Here is a 12961-nt window from a genome sequence, read left to right on the forward strand (position 1 = left end):
AGTATAGATGCCATAGACATTTCACCCAAAGGGGAAATCTTGTTTTGACATTTGTCTTTTGGTACCCTACCCCTTTGGTCTTTGGGTGCCTCTCTTTTACCAGAGACACAAAGACAAAGGTCAGAAAGCACCGCTACAGGAGAAAACTCGGGAAAACTTGGGAAAGTGTAGTTAAACAAGAAATCAGCAACACCTGGCAACAGCCAATGGCATACACAGTCAATGTCCAATCATGGTCCTGGAAGCCCCTACATAGTCCTTTCACCGTGTCCTCTCTTCCTCTTTCTGAGCCCGTAGACAGCCAGCCACCAATGCATCAGGCGTCCTGCTTGTTGGAATCCGAGCCCGAGGACAATAGGAAACATATTACTAAAGGAAGCCCTGAGGGAGCTTATCCAACAGTGCAAGAAGAACCAAGTAACAGACAAGAACGTCATAGTAAGCTTAGAAGCATATTACACACAAGTACATCATAATAAGCAGAAAGCATATTACTTACTGACATACGGGGAGGGATCTCCTCCAGTAGCCAAGGGTGGGATAATCCTCGCCTCCGAGTCCTTAATAGAATTGAAACTTTCCGTTACGTTAGCTAAGAAATTTTTCATTCTATGTCAGGACTGGAGGCGAGGATTATGCTTGTTCAAAGCTTGCCCACAACTAGGTTGGCCATATTCAAGATCGGTTTAAAATAAAACCGCTCGAACGTGGAGTCCGAAGACCAGTCTGCCGCGTTGAGGATATCCTCAAGCCGAGCACCAAGACTAAAGGCCTTCGAAGCCATGGCACCCCTCGCGGAGTGGGCCCCAAACTGGCTAAGGTTGATGCCTGCTTCCTGCATCACCCAACGAACCCACCTAGCAATGGTGGGGGAAGAGACCGCTTTAAAGGGTTTCCTCAGAGAAATAAGAAGTTGTCTCTCTCCCGGAGGACGGAGATCCTCCGTGGCTTCCTCATAAGCTTTAAGGCAGTTCACCACACATAGCTCGGGAGAGTCCACAAACTGGGGGTAGGAAATAGTCCTAGTATGACACTTCGTGCGTCGAAGCAACGTAAACGTGACCCCCTCCGGGGAAAAAATCCTGCCGGAAATATCCAAAGCCCGCACGTCCGACACTCGCCTACAAGAAATGAGGCACAGGAGCATGGCCAGCTTAGCCGACAGCTCCTTCCGTGAAAGATACCTATTGTGCGGCCAGGACAAGAACAAATTAAGCACCACGTTCACGTCCCAAAGGGCAGAATAGCGGGGCTCCGGGGGCAATGACAGCCTGAGGCCACGGAGCAAACGACAAACCAATGGGTGCTCTCCCACAGGCGCCCCCGCCACGGGGAGGTGACCGGAAGAAATAGCTGACCGGAAAGTGTTTACAGACCGGTAGGCAAGGCCTTCGGAGGCCAGTTGGGCCAAGAAATTGACTACATGGACCACGTCCGTGCCCAAGGGATCGACACTCCGTCGCAGACACCAACGAGTCCACCGGAGCCAAGCTGATCGATATCTCTTGACAGTGGCGTCCGCCCACGCTTTAGAGATAAGGGACTCAGCCTCACTCGAAAGGCCAGGGGTTTCCCAGCGACCCCTGAAATCCGCCATGCCACTAGTTTCAGTGACCCTGTGGACACTAAGGGGTGAAGAGAGCCGCTCGGGCTCAGGAGGAGGGAGGGAAAGAGGGGGAGTAGGATTGGAAAATCCCAAGAAAGTTCCAGAAGAACTGGAAACCACACTTGAGACCTCCATAGGGGGGAGATCAACACCATCTCCGCCGCCTGTCTGCGAATCTGCGCCGTCACTCTTGTGATCATCGCGAACGGGGGGGAAAGCATACCCCTGTTCCGTACTCCAATCCTGGAGGAATGCATCCGTCGCCACTGCGAGGGGGTCCGGCCTCCAACTGAAGAACCAAGGTATCTGGAAATCCAGCCTGGAGGCGAAAAGGTCCACTGAGAAAGGACCCCAAAGGTCGTTCAGACTCTCGAACACTGAGCGATCCAGGCGCCAAAGGCTGGAGCCCTGGAAGTGGCGCGATTGGTAGTCCGCCTCCGAATTGTCCTGGCCTGGGAGGTACTCCGCCGTGACCGAGACCTGATGGTCGAGGCAATACTGCCAAAAGCTGGCAGCTAGGTCCGACAGGGCCTTCGACCTCATGCCCCCCAAATGGTTCACATACCGGACCGCCAAAATATTGTCCATCTTGAGGACCACACAAGACTGTACTAAATCTTTCGTCCAGCACCGCACTGCGAAGGACCCCGCCAGAAGCTCCAAACAATTTATGTGTAACTTCTGTTCTTCGGGTGACCACAACCCGCCTGTAGAAAGGTCTCCGCAACGAGCCCCCCAACCGAGCCTGCTGGCGTCGGACTCTATCACCATGTCCGGAGCGGACCCGAAGATAGCTCTCCCGTTCCACGCCTCCATATGATCCAACCACCACCGGATCTCGGCCTGAGCATCCGCGGACAAGCTGACCTTGTGGGAGTAGGGATACCCCTTCCGAAGGAAATAACCCTTGAGGCGCTGGAGAGCCCGGTAGTGAAGCGGGCCCGGGAAAATAGCCTGGATCGAGGCAGACAAAAGGTCTACCACCCGAGCCAGATGTCGAAGAGAGATCGTGGGCCTGGCCAGAACACGCCGCAACTCGTGACGAATTCTGGTCACCTTCCTGCTCGGAAGACTGAGCGTGGAAACCGGCGAGTCTATGACGAATCCCAAGAACGTAATATTCTGCGTTGGTCGTAAAAGCGACTTCTTCTCGTTTATCACAAACTCGAGATCCTGATGGAGAGACACCGCCATCTGCAGGTGCTCCACAAGGCGACGCGGGCAGGCCGCCATCAAGAGGAGATCGTCGAGGTAAACGATCATCCGGACACCCCTGGACCTTAGCAGTTCCACCACCGGCTTGAGAACCTTGGTAAAACACCAAGGGCAGACGAGAGACCGAAGGGGAGAGACGTGAACTCGTAGGCCAGGGGTCCCCAGAGGAACTGAAGGAACCGCCTATGGGGAGGAAAAATCGGAACTACCAGATAGGCGTCCTTGAGGTCCAAGCGGACCATCCAATCAAAAGTTCTCAGGAGGTCCCTGAGAAGGTGAATCCCCTCCATTTTGAAATGGCGATAAACGAGCCATTGATTGAAGTCGGAAAGGTTCATCACAGGCCTTTTCCCCCCCATCGGTCTTGTCGACCAAGAAGATGTTGCTTACAAAACCTCGGGGGTGCAGAGAGGTGCGAGTAATGGCGCCTTTGCGGAGGAGGGAGGAAACTTCCTCGTCCACAAGGAGGCTGTCCTGGGCAGAAAACTGTATGGGGCGAGGTAACTAGTGTTGAACCGGAGTCCCCTCGAACTCTATGTGAAAACCTCTCACCGTTTGTAAAACCCATGCATCGTTCGTGATCGACAGCCACACCTGAAAACACTGCGCCAACCTCCCGCCTATGCCTTGTAGGGAAGAAGGGAGAACTCTCACCTGGGCTAGATTGTGAAGCTCCTCCACGATAGCCTTGGCCTTTGCCCTTTCTTCCACGAGTGGGGTAGAATTTTCCAAACCTGGACTGGTCCTGATAGGTTCCGGAGCCTTTCTGAGACGTCCGACGTTGTTGCTGGCGACTGGCCGAGCGGCCTCGGCCGGCCCCGCGAAAAACACGAGGGAACATTTTCTTGATCGTAGATTGGGCACGGTCCAGTGACTGGAAGGTATTCACGAATTTACCAAGCTCTTTTACAAAAGGCTCCCCAAAAAGGCCTCCTTGGGCAGCAGCCCCTGCCTCCGAATCCGCCAAATCACCCAGCTTCGGGTCGATTTTAATAGAAAGCGATCGGCGGCGCTCCGTAGAAAGCGCACAATTGGCGTTGCCCATAAAAATCACCACACGCTGTGCCCAGCCCGAAAGGGTCTCGGGGTTAATTATGGAACCAGATTCCTTGGCTTCTTCGGCCATATCCAGGATCGGGCCCAAAGCGTCAAGGAGCTTATCCTGGCACGCTCGCCAGGACCTATCGATGCCCTTCTTAGGATCTCGAATAAACTTTTGAAGAAAGGTGCCCATCCTGGAGTCGATTTCTGGGGTAAGGGCCACCTTATCGTCAAGGGAAGGGCGCGGGCACTCCGCCCGCAAACAGTTGCGAGCCTCCTTCTCAAGAGGGCGGCGAATGTGGGCGGCGACATAGGCCGCTACTTTAGCGGCCGGAGACCACTCCGACGACCTAGGGTGGACGATATCGTTGGGGTCCAACATGTCCGCCGTACTAGGGGCTCCTGCGACGCCCCAGGAACGGGGCCCGATGGGAGGGAGGCCGGGGCCGGAGAGGTAGAGGGTCCGATGCGGGGAAATGGGCTGAGGCCTGCTGGCCATAAAGGCCTGACGCAATCTATTGAAAGCGTCCCCCTCACCGCCAGACTCACGGGAACGTTTAGGAGGGGGGAGCCAAGAGGATCCTGGGAGATGGAGGGCTGGGGTGGAGCGGGGACTAGCTGCTGAGAAAGCTTTGCAAAAGCTTGGTCAATCTGGCGTATCAACCTGTCTTTCAAGGGGGAAATGGCTTGGTCCACCGCCCTATAGACGGAAGTATCCACCGCCTCATAAAAGGCGTCTCCCTAGGGCATGTCAGCAAGAGGATCCGCCTCTTCATCCTGATATTCGTTGTAGTATTCCATTGGGGAGTCGAAAGGGAGGTATATCCCTGGCCGGGACGGCTCAGCAAGGCTGGGTGGCAGCCCACACTTCAGGCAGTGGAGGACCACTGATCAATGGGATGCAATCCCAGGGACTACTGGCAAATTTTCAACGGCCCTCTCTTCTGCAGGGTAACCGGCTGGGCGATGTCCCTTAACGTTCTGTGCCCGCCAATACAGACCAGACGGCGTAGACAGCAAACGCTGCTAATACAGGCTCCGCAGGATCGAGGAGCGTGGGCACCAACCGCAATACACCGTAACGGCGTTCTGCCTCAGCCGGGGGCTCCCAAACTGACGCGCGCGCAACGTTTAAACCTCTTTTGAAGAGAACAAACGTTGCGCAGCGTCAGCCCTACACGCGCGCCCTCTAAAAGCGGGAGGACCAGGGAACCGCGCCAGTATACACCGCGTAGGTACGGGGGAACCCGTAACCGCAGTGCCCCCTTTCCCCGCGGAAACTCCGCTGCGGGAGAGGGAGCTACAATTGCGTGACCAAAACTTTTCACCCGCCGAAACGGCGCTAAGCGAGACACGCGTACAAACAAAGCAGCGCTTATACAGTAGTTAACAAATCAGCGCATACACAAACATTTGCATAACAAAGCCCTTAAACTGTAACGTCAAGGGAAACAAAATGAAGGTACTGATTTTGCTGTGCAACAACTAAGAAAGAGGAAGAGAGGACACAGTGAAAGGACTATGTAGTGGCTTCCAGGACCCTGATTGGACATTGACTGTGTATGCCAATGGCTGTTGCCAGGTGTTGCTGATTTCTTGTTTAACTACACTTTCCCAAGGTTTCATGGGAAATGTAGTTTTGTTTCTATCTTCGCTGTTGTGAATAAAGTGGAGAAAGAAGGCATAATCCTCACCTCCAGTCCTGACATAGAATCCGAAAGATTAGCAGGTGCAAGCTAGCTGCCACAATGCTTAGAAAACACCGCAGAAGCACATAAATGGAGGGTGCCAGATAGGCCAATGAAAATGGACAGTGATTGAATTTGCTACAACACAAACTGAACTGTTTGTTATAATCAGCATTTGCACTGAAGAAAGGTCAAGATTCATTGGGCATTTAGTTGATTTTGTTGGGCGCAGCACAACATGAAAACTTAAGATTTATGTGAAAGGATACTATATGAAATGAAAAGAGAGTAGTTTCCTGCTGGCAAAGTAGGCTGCATAGTATTGCTCCGCTCTATCAAGCGATAAAGCTTCCGGAAAGTAGGTAAAGCTGCTGTACGCATCCAAACAATAAAGTCTTCATTGATGAACCCATCATTGTCAGGGTCAAGCGCATCCAACATGTAGACTGGTTTTTGCCAATTCAGAGGTTGCGTGGTACCTGAAACAAAATAACTGAAATTAATAATAGTTCACTGTGAGAGCAAAGAAATGAGAAATGTAATGTGTATGTGATAAATTAAAATACAGGTATTCATAGGAGGGTTTCTCTATAGCTCCCAGCCTTCAACTTGTGCTTTTGTATTCATGCCAGTACTTATTAAAGCAAAAATGCAAGCTCCTTATTTGGTTTCTCCTGGAATTATTCCAAGGGCAAAATATAAACTCCGCCCTCTCAATTTGTTTATATATATTATATCACCCCCACCCACATTGTCCCGTTATGCAAATAATTTCTGCTAAATATCAGTGTACTCCGTATTTTCCGAATATGTGCGAACTTGAAAATATAAAGGTTTAGTTTAAAGAAATTAAATAAGCTTTTCCAGATTAAGATGTATTTTTTAGACTACACTGGTTTGTGGGCATGAGACATTTCCAGCACAACCCAAGTTTAAGTTACTGGTTTTATGCCCAAATGGATAGATAGGTCTTCCAAGAAAGCTGTAGAGAAGTAGTGTAGAGGATCTGGGGATGAGCATAATTTTATGAACTACAATTGCATTGAAGTTTTGAATTCCACTGCGTAAAAACATAAAAGATGACGCAGAAACAATGAAGCTATAGGGAAAAATGGTACCTCCTGCAATACACTTGTTAAGAAGCCTGTAGTCTCTATCAAGTAGTGCTTGGACTACTGATTTATTTCCCCCCCTAAAAACTTGTATCGGATTAAGCGTTTTTACATGCAAGAAAGACACCATGGATCCAATCCATCTGTGTGTGTGAACCTTTTTTCAGTTTTTTTTATTTCAGCACTTCAGTTTGTTTTTCATCAATATTGACTGTTTAGAGACATTTAAAAGTGCGAGTGGTTCTTGAGTGGCGAATGTCTAGTTAAACAAGCAAATCTTCGGCATTATGTCACATGGGTTTTGTGAAAAAAAAAACGGAATTATTTAGGCTAAACTGGTATGTCTAGCTTTTAACCCACAAGAACAAGTTACTTACCTTTGGTAACGCTTTTTCTGGTGGATAAATTATCTGCAGTGTATGCCTCACCTTTTGAATGCCCCCCATGTGCAGTACTCTACATAAACGTATTATCTTAACTCTCTAGAATCCATCATGGCCTGGGTTAAATCGGTATCACCTAGGGATCTAGCACCCCCCACATGTTCTGGAATTAGCTTCGGGCACAATTCTTCCAGTCATCCAAGAACTGATCAACACCACAATCTCCTCAGGAGTGGTTCCTCTTACATGGAAATGTGCCATGGTAAAGGCACTATTAAAAAACCCAATCTGGAGGTCCCCTAGGGAACTATCAGCCTATCTCCATCCTCCCAGTAATTAGCAAAATGCTGGAGAGGCATGTTAACTTAGTGCTATCTAAGTTCCTAGAAATTAATAACCTGCTTCACCCTACACAGATGGGTTTTCGCCCCCTACATAGGACATAGACAGAGCTCCTAGTGGTAGTTTAAGAGACCAGGAGGGCCTGGATCAGGGTGGCGTAGCGGCTATCATTCTTCTGGATCTCAGCGCCGCATTCAACACCGTCAACCATAACATCTTGCTCTCCAGACTCAGGAGACTGGGAGTATCAGGGGTGTTACTTGGCTACAATCCTTCTTAGAGGACAGATCTTTTTAAGTCTTCGAAGGAGAAGCTTAGTCTAAGAGTATGGCCCTCCGCTGCGTGGTTCCTCATGGATACTCCCTTAGCCCCATGTTATTCAATATATACATGAGGCCGCTGGCTGAGATAGTCCAGCCATTGGCATAAAATTGTGACTTATGCAGATTATATACAACTGGTCAGGACCTTAAACTGCCCAGAAAACTCATCGGCAAGCTTAGACCCTTGCTTAGAGGAGGTTGCCAAATGGATGGAGCTCTCATGTTTAAAATTGAACTGAGACAAGACGGAGCTCATGCTAGTTGGCAACTCACCAACAGCCAATTTAGGGTTACTGTGGCCGAACTGTTTTTGCTCTGCCCCACCACCTAAGAATCAAATTAAAAGTCTTGCCATGTGGCTAGATCGCTCCCTGACCTTCGGATACCAAACAGCTAAACTGTCTGCAACATGCCATTTCATCATGAGGATGCTTCGGAAAGTTATTCCTCTCATCCCGTTCCTCCCAAGAAGGATAATGGCCCAGGCTCTGATTCTCTCACGCATGGACTACGGGAATGCCCTTCATCCAGGAGCTCCTAAGGTCACGACAACCAGATTACAGTTCATTCAGAATTGCTCGGCCTGTTTGCTCCTAGATCTCCCTTATCGGCAATTGGCTAAACCTGCTTTGAGAAATCTACACTGGCTGCCAATAGTGGAGAGAATCAAATTCAAAGGACTGTGTATTACCCATAAGTCCTTCAGCGGAAAGGGGCCAGTGATCAATCACTCAATTTATGATCACCCCGTAACTCCCTAACAGAAGCCTCGTCTTGGCAAACATGTTGCACCCCACTGTGCCAAAAATAAATAGAGCAAGAAGCAGCAGCCACTCTTTCTCCTATAATGCAGGAAGGCTGTGGAACTCCTCTCCCTTATGTCGGTATATGCAGACAGGCAATGGTGAGGCGAAAAGGTCAGTGAGGAATCCACGGAACGATACTGTATCCACCAGAAAAAGCCTTACCAAAGGTTAAGTAACGTGTTCCCCCTGATGGGTACGTCTGCCTGTGGATTCCTCACCTTTTGAATAGAATCCCCAAGCAGGCCTGCATTCTGTAGTTGCCTGCCTGCTTATACCAAACAATCCTGTAACAAAGAACGAGCACAATGGCTGTCCCTCCTCACTTCAGAATGCAAGCAGTCATGCTTTGCCAAAATCTGGACGGAGTCCCAAGTTGCCACTTTGCAAATGTCAGCCAGAGACACCTCTAGCCAAAGTAGAAGTTAAAGATTTAGCTCTGGTATAATGAGCTCTAATAACCTCAGATGGATCTTAGCCAAGGCGTAGCAACTCTTGATAGACAGGATTATCCGTCTGGACAATGTCCTCTTGTGTACTGCTTTCCATTTCATCTTGCCTACATAGCCAACAAACAACTGGTAATCCAATCTGAATCCATGAGTTCTGTCCATGTAGAAACTCACAGCCCTCTGAGGGTCCAAACGATGTAGCCTCTCCTCCTCCTTTGATGGATGCATGCAAGGGTAAAAAGTAGGCAAGGTAATGGATTGTCCTAAGTGGAATGAAGTGACCACCTTTGGCAGAAAAGCAGCTTTGGTTCTAAGCACCAACTTATCTGAATGAAAGGTTGTGAAAGGAGGCTTAGAGCTAAGGACGTGCAGCTCACTAACCCTTCTGGCAGATGTTCTTGCCACTAAAAATATAGTTTTAAAGGTAAGAAGCCTCAATGAGCAACTATGTGAGGGCTCAAAAGGAGAATACATAAGAAATGTAAGTACTAGATTAAGATCCCACTGAGGCATGATAAACTGAGTGGGAGGAAACCTATTAGTAAGCCCCTTAATGAATCTTAAAACTAAAGGGGACTTAAAAACGGAAGGTTGGTCAGGCAAGCAAAGAAAAACAAACAGATATCCTTTAACTGTTGCAACAGCACAACCTTGCAGCGTCAGGGAAAGCGCATAACCAAAACATTCGACAAATAGGCCTTCAAAGAGTCAACTGAATTCTCTCCACAGCACTTCATAATTTAAGACCACCTGCCAGCAGAGACTGCCTTGGTGGAGTGCCTTCTGGCTGATAAAAACTAATCCTACCACATCAGATGGGAGAGAGAAAGAACTCCAGTTTCATCGTTCAATCTCCAGGCATGAAGGTGCAGGCTCTGGAGATGGGGGTGTAGAACCTGCCCCTGCAACTGCGAGAGGAGGTCTGCCCTGTGAGGGAGACAGAGGAAGGCACAGAGAAGTAATGAAAGTCGGTGTACCATACCCTTTGCGGCCAATACGGGGCTATTAATATGACTTGGGCCCCTTCTTGGCGAATCTTCCTCACAACCCGAGGAATTAAGGGTAAGGGGGAGAACAGAATAAAGCAGCTGGTATCCCCAGTCTAACTGAACGCGTTCCCCAATCCTCTCTGCATCGGATACTGAAGACTGAACAATGACGCGTAGTGCACGTTCTTGTGAGTGACAAACAGATTGAGGCGCCACTTGTGAGTGGCTGAATAATGCAGAAAGAGACAGCCCACGCTTACTTTCAGAACTCCGGCCAAGTGATTTCCGATTATGCAAATCTGATGATCCTGAAGCCAGGGCCAAAGCCGTAGAGCTTCTCTGCAGAGGAGATACAACCCAACTCTTCCCTGCTTGTTTACCTACCACATCGCAGTAGTATAGTCTCTTGAGACCTGAACTGACTCAAATGGAATGGGGAAAGCCTTGAGAGGCAAACGTATTGCCTGCAATTCCAGAAGATTGATTTTCAGCAATCTTTCCTCTGGAGACCAAAGGCTTTGGACCTCCAGATAGGCTCTGCACCTGTTATCATCCAAGGCCACTGGAGGAGGGGGATGAAACGGCTTCCCTTGTGACAGATTACTGGACACACCCCACCAATAAAAATATGCTGCAGTGTCTCTGTAGATCTTAACCAACTCCTCAAGATCTCTGTTGTGTTGAAGCCATTGTCTGTGAAGGCTCCACTGAGAGCCCTCTTGTGCGAGCATGCATTACTGACCAGCAGAATGCATGAAGCAAACAGACTGAGCAGGCTCAAGACCTTCAGGACTGGAACAAAAGCTCTGTTCTGGAACAGCTTAATCATAGCCTGAATGTCCAGAATCCTCTGAGGAGGCGGGAAGGCAGAACTCACTGTAGTATCCAGTACAATCCCCTATGAACAGGTTGCACTGAGGGGCTTCAGGTGAGATTTGGGTACATTTATCAAAAATTCCAAGCTGAACAGTTGTGCTGTCAACTACAAATGGCACAACACAATCCCGGCGACCTGGCTTTAAACAGCCAATCATTCAGATAGGGGAATACTGGAATTCCTAACCTCCTGAGATGTGCAGCCACTACTGCCATCGCCTTTGTGAACACCTGAGGCGCAGAAGTGAGACCAAATGGAAGGACCGCAAATTAATAATGCTGAGACCTCACCGTAAAACGCTGACACTTCCGATGTGATTTCAGAATGGGAATGTGAAAATATGCATCCATCAAATCGATCGAAACCATCTAGTCTTCCTTCTCCAGCGCAAGAAGTACCTGTGCCAGGGTCAGCATTTAGAATTTTTCATTTTTTAGGAATCAGAAAGTATAGGTAATAACACCCCATAACTCCGTTCCTGTCTGGAACCAACTCTATTACAGCCTTCTGAAGCAGAAGATGCTCTTCCATACAAAGCCATCATCGGAAAGGTGGTGGGGGGGGGGGGGGGGGGGGGTTGAAGAAGGGGGGGTGATGGGGTGGGAGGCGAAGGGGGCACTTTTGGAAGGGCATAACTATTTTCCACAATGTCGAAGACCTAGAGGTCTGTAGTGACAGACCTCCAGGGAGGCAGAAAAAGGGCAAAAATGTCCTCCCACTGGACAAGCATGCTCTATGATGGTGAAGCTAGAGCTGCTTTCAAGGGCCATTGGCCTGGGAGAACAAAGAGAAGAAGGCTGGTTGATGGGCAGAACCAAGCTGACGATCTCTGCCCCTTCCCCGTTACTCCTATTAAGGGGAGTTGAGGCATGCTGCTGTTGCCGCTAATTTCTTCCTCGAAAGGACAGGTTCAGGATGAAGCCTTGAAACCTACGGAACTGTCTTTAGTCCATAGGTTGCAACTGAAGACTCGAGGGCCTCGCAGTCTCCTTATTACCTTTGAACCTTTGTAGCGCAGAATCTGCCTTGGCACCAAAAAATCTTGCCCCACCGAAGGGCAAGTTCATCAATGTAGCTTGAATATCTGACGAGAAGCCAGACCCCTCAACCATGGATGTCTTCTTGTGGCCACAGAGGAAGCCATAGCCCTTGCCACCGAGTCAGCAGTGTCCAGTACTGACTGTATTACCTGGCAGGCAGCTGCCTGAGCATCATTAAAGCTCTCAAAAATGACCCTGGAGATACCCAGGCAGCTTTGGGACTACTTGTCTTGCAGAGCCCATTAAAACATGCACATAACGCCCTAATAAACATGTAGCATTTTGGACCTTCTTGGCAGATCTCTCCATCCTCAGACTCCCTGTCAGCTGTATTTGTTGGAATCGAACCAGACAGCAGTTTGGTGGAACAAGAAGCCTGTACTACCAAGCTTTCAGGTATAGGGTATGAAGACAAAAACACACGATCCCCTCGAGCAGGCTTGTACCTCCTGGCAATGGACCTGAACACTGGTGCAGAGGACATAGTTTCCGCGGAATGTTGCGCATGGAGGATATTCAAAAAGTGAGGAATCCACAGGCAGATCTATTCAATAGGAAATGTTTGATCTTACAGAGTCACTTCAATTATTTTTTGTTTTCTATGCAGATTGAAGGTGAACGCTTAAATGAGAAACAGCTATACCAGCAATGAATCATGAAGGTGCACATGCAAACTGCCTTCAGAATTGTTAATTGGTTTAAAATTCTTCCTGGAAACAAAAATGAAACTTAAACAGTTTCACTCTCTTTCAAATAACAGGTGTAGCTGCAAGGTTCATGAACAGTTTATAGCACAAATACAGTTTTGAAAATACGCTGCAAGGACTGTATTTTTTTTAAAAATAGTTTCAACATCTGTTAACCCCTTCCATGCTGCCGTCGGCCATTGGCCGACGGCAACGCTACCTCGCTGGTACTGCCGTCGGCCAATGGCCGACGCGGCCCCGCCTGTTTTGCAGAAGTGCCGCACTTCCGCAAAATTGGCCGCGGAGCCAAGGTGTTAATCTATGCTATCCGGGCAAAGTGATAATTTAGCTGGCGCGTGGCAGGAATGAAGATGTTGGGAAACTATTTTGTAAAGGGGAATGAG

At 48.9% G+C, this 12961-nt stretch overlaps 1 protein-coding gene across 1 annotated transcript in view; it reads right to left on the minus strand.

Annotated features, from left to right (window-relative positions):
* CDC50A (cell division cycle 50 P4-ATPase accessory subunit A) overlaps positions 1–12961 on the minus strand; it is a 274615-nt gene that overhangs the window by 28347 nt on the left and 233307 nt on the right. Inside the window, exon 6 of the mRNA XM_086926514.1 lies at positions 5820–6029. Coding sequence (XP_086782640.1) covers positions 5820–6029 — 210 coding nt within the window. The remainder of the gene's footprint in view (positions 1–5819; positions 6030–12961) is intronic.

Source organism: Lissotriton vulgaris, chromosome 6, assembly GCF_964263255.1.
Source record: "Lissotriton vulgaris chromosome 6, aLisVul1.2, whole genome shotgun sequence".
NCBI classification, from domain to species: Eukaryota; Metazoa; Chordata; class Amphibia; order Caudata; family Salamandridae; genus Lissotriton; species Lissotriton vulgaris.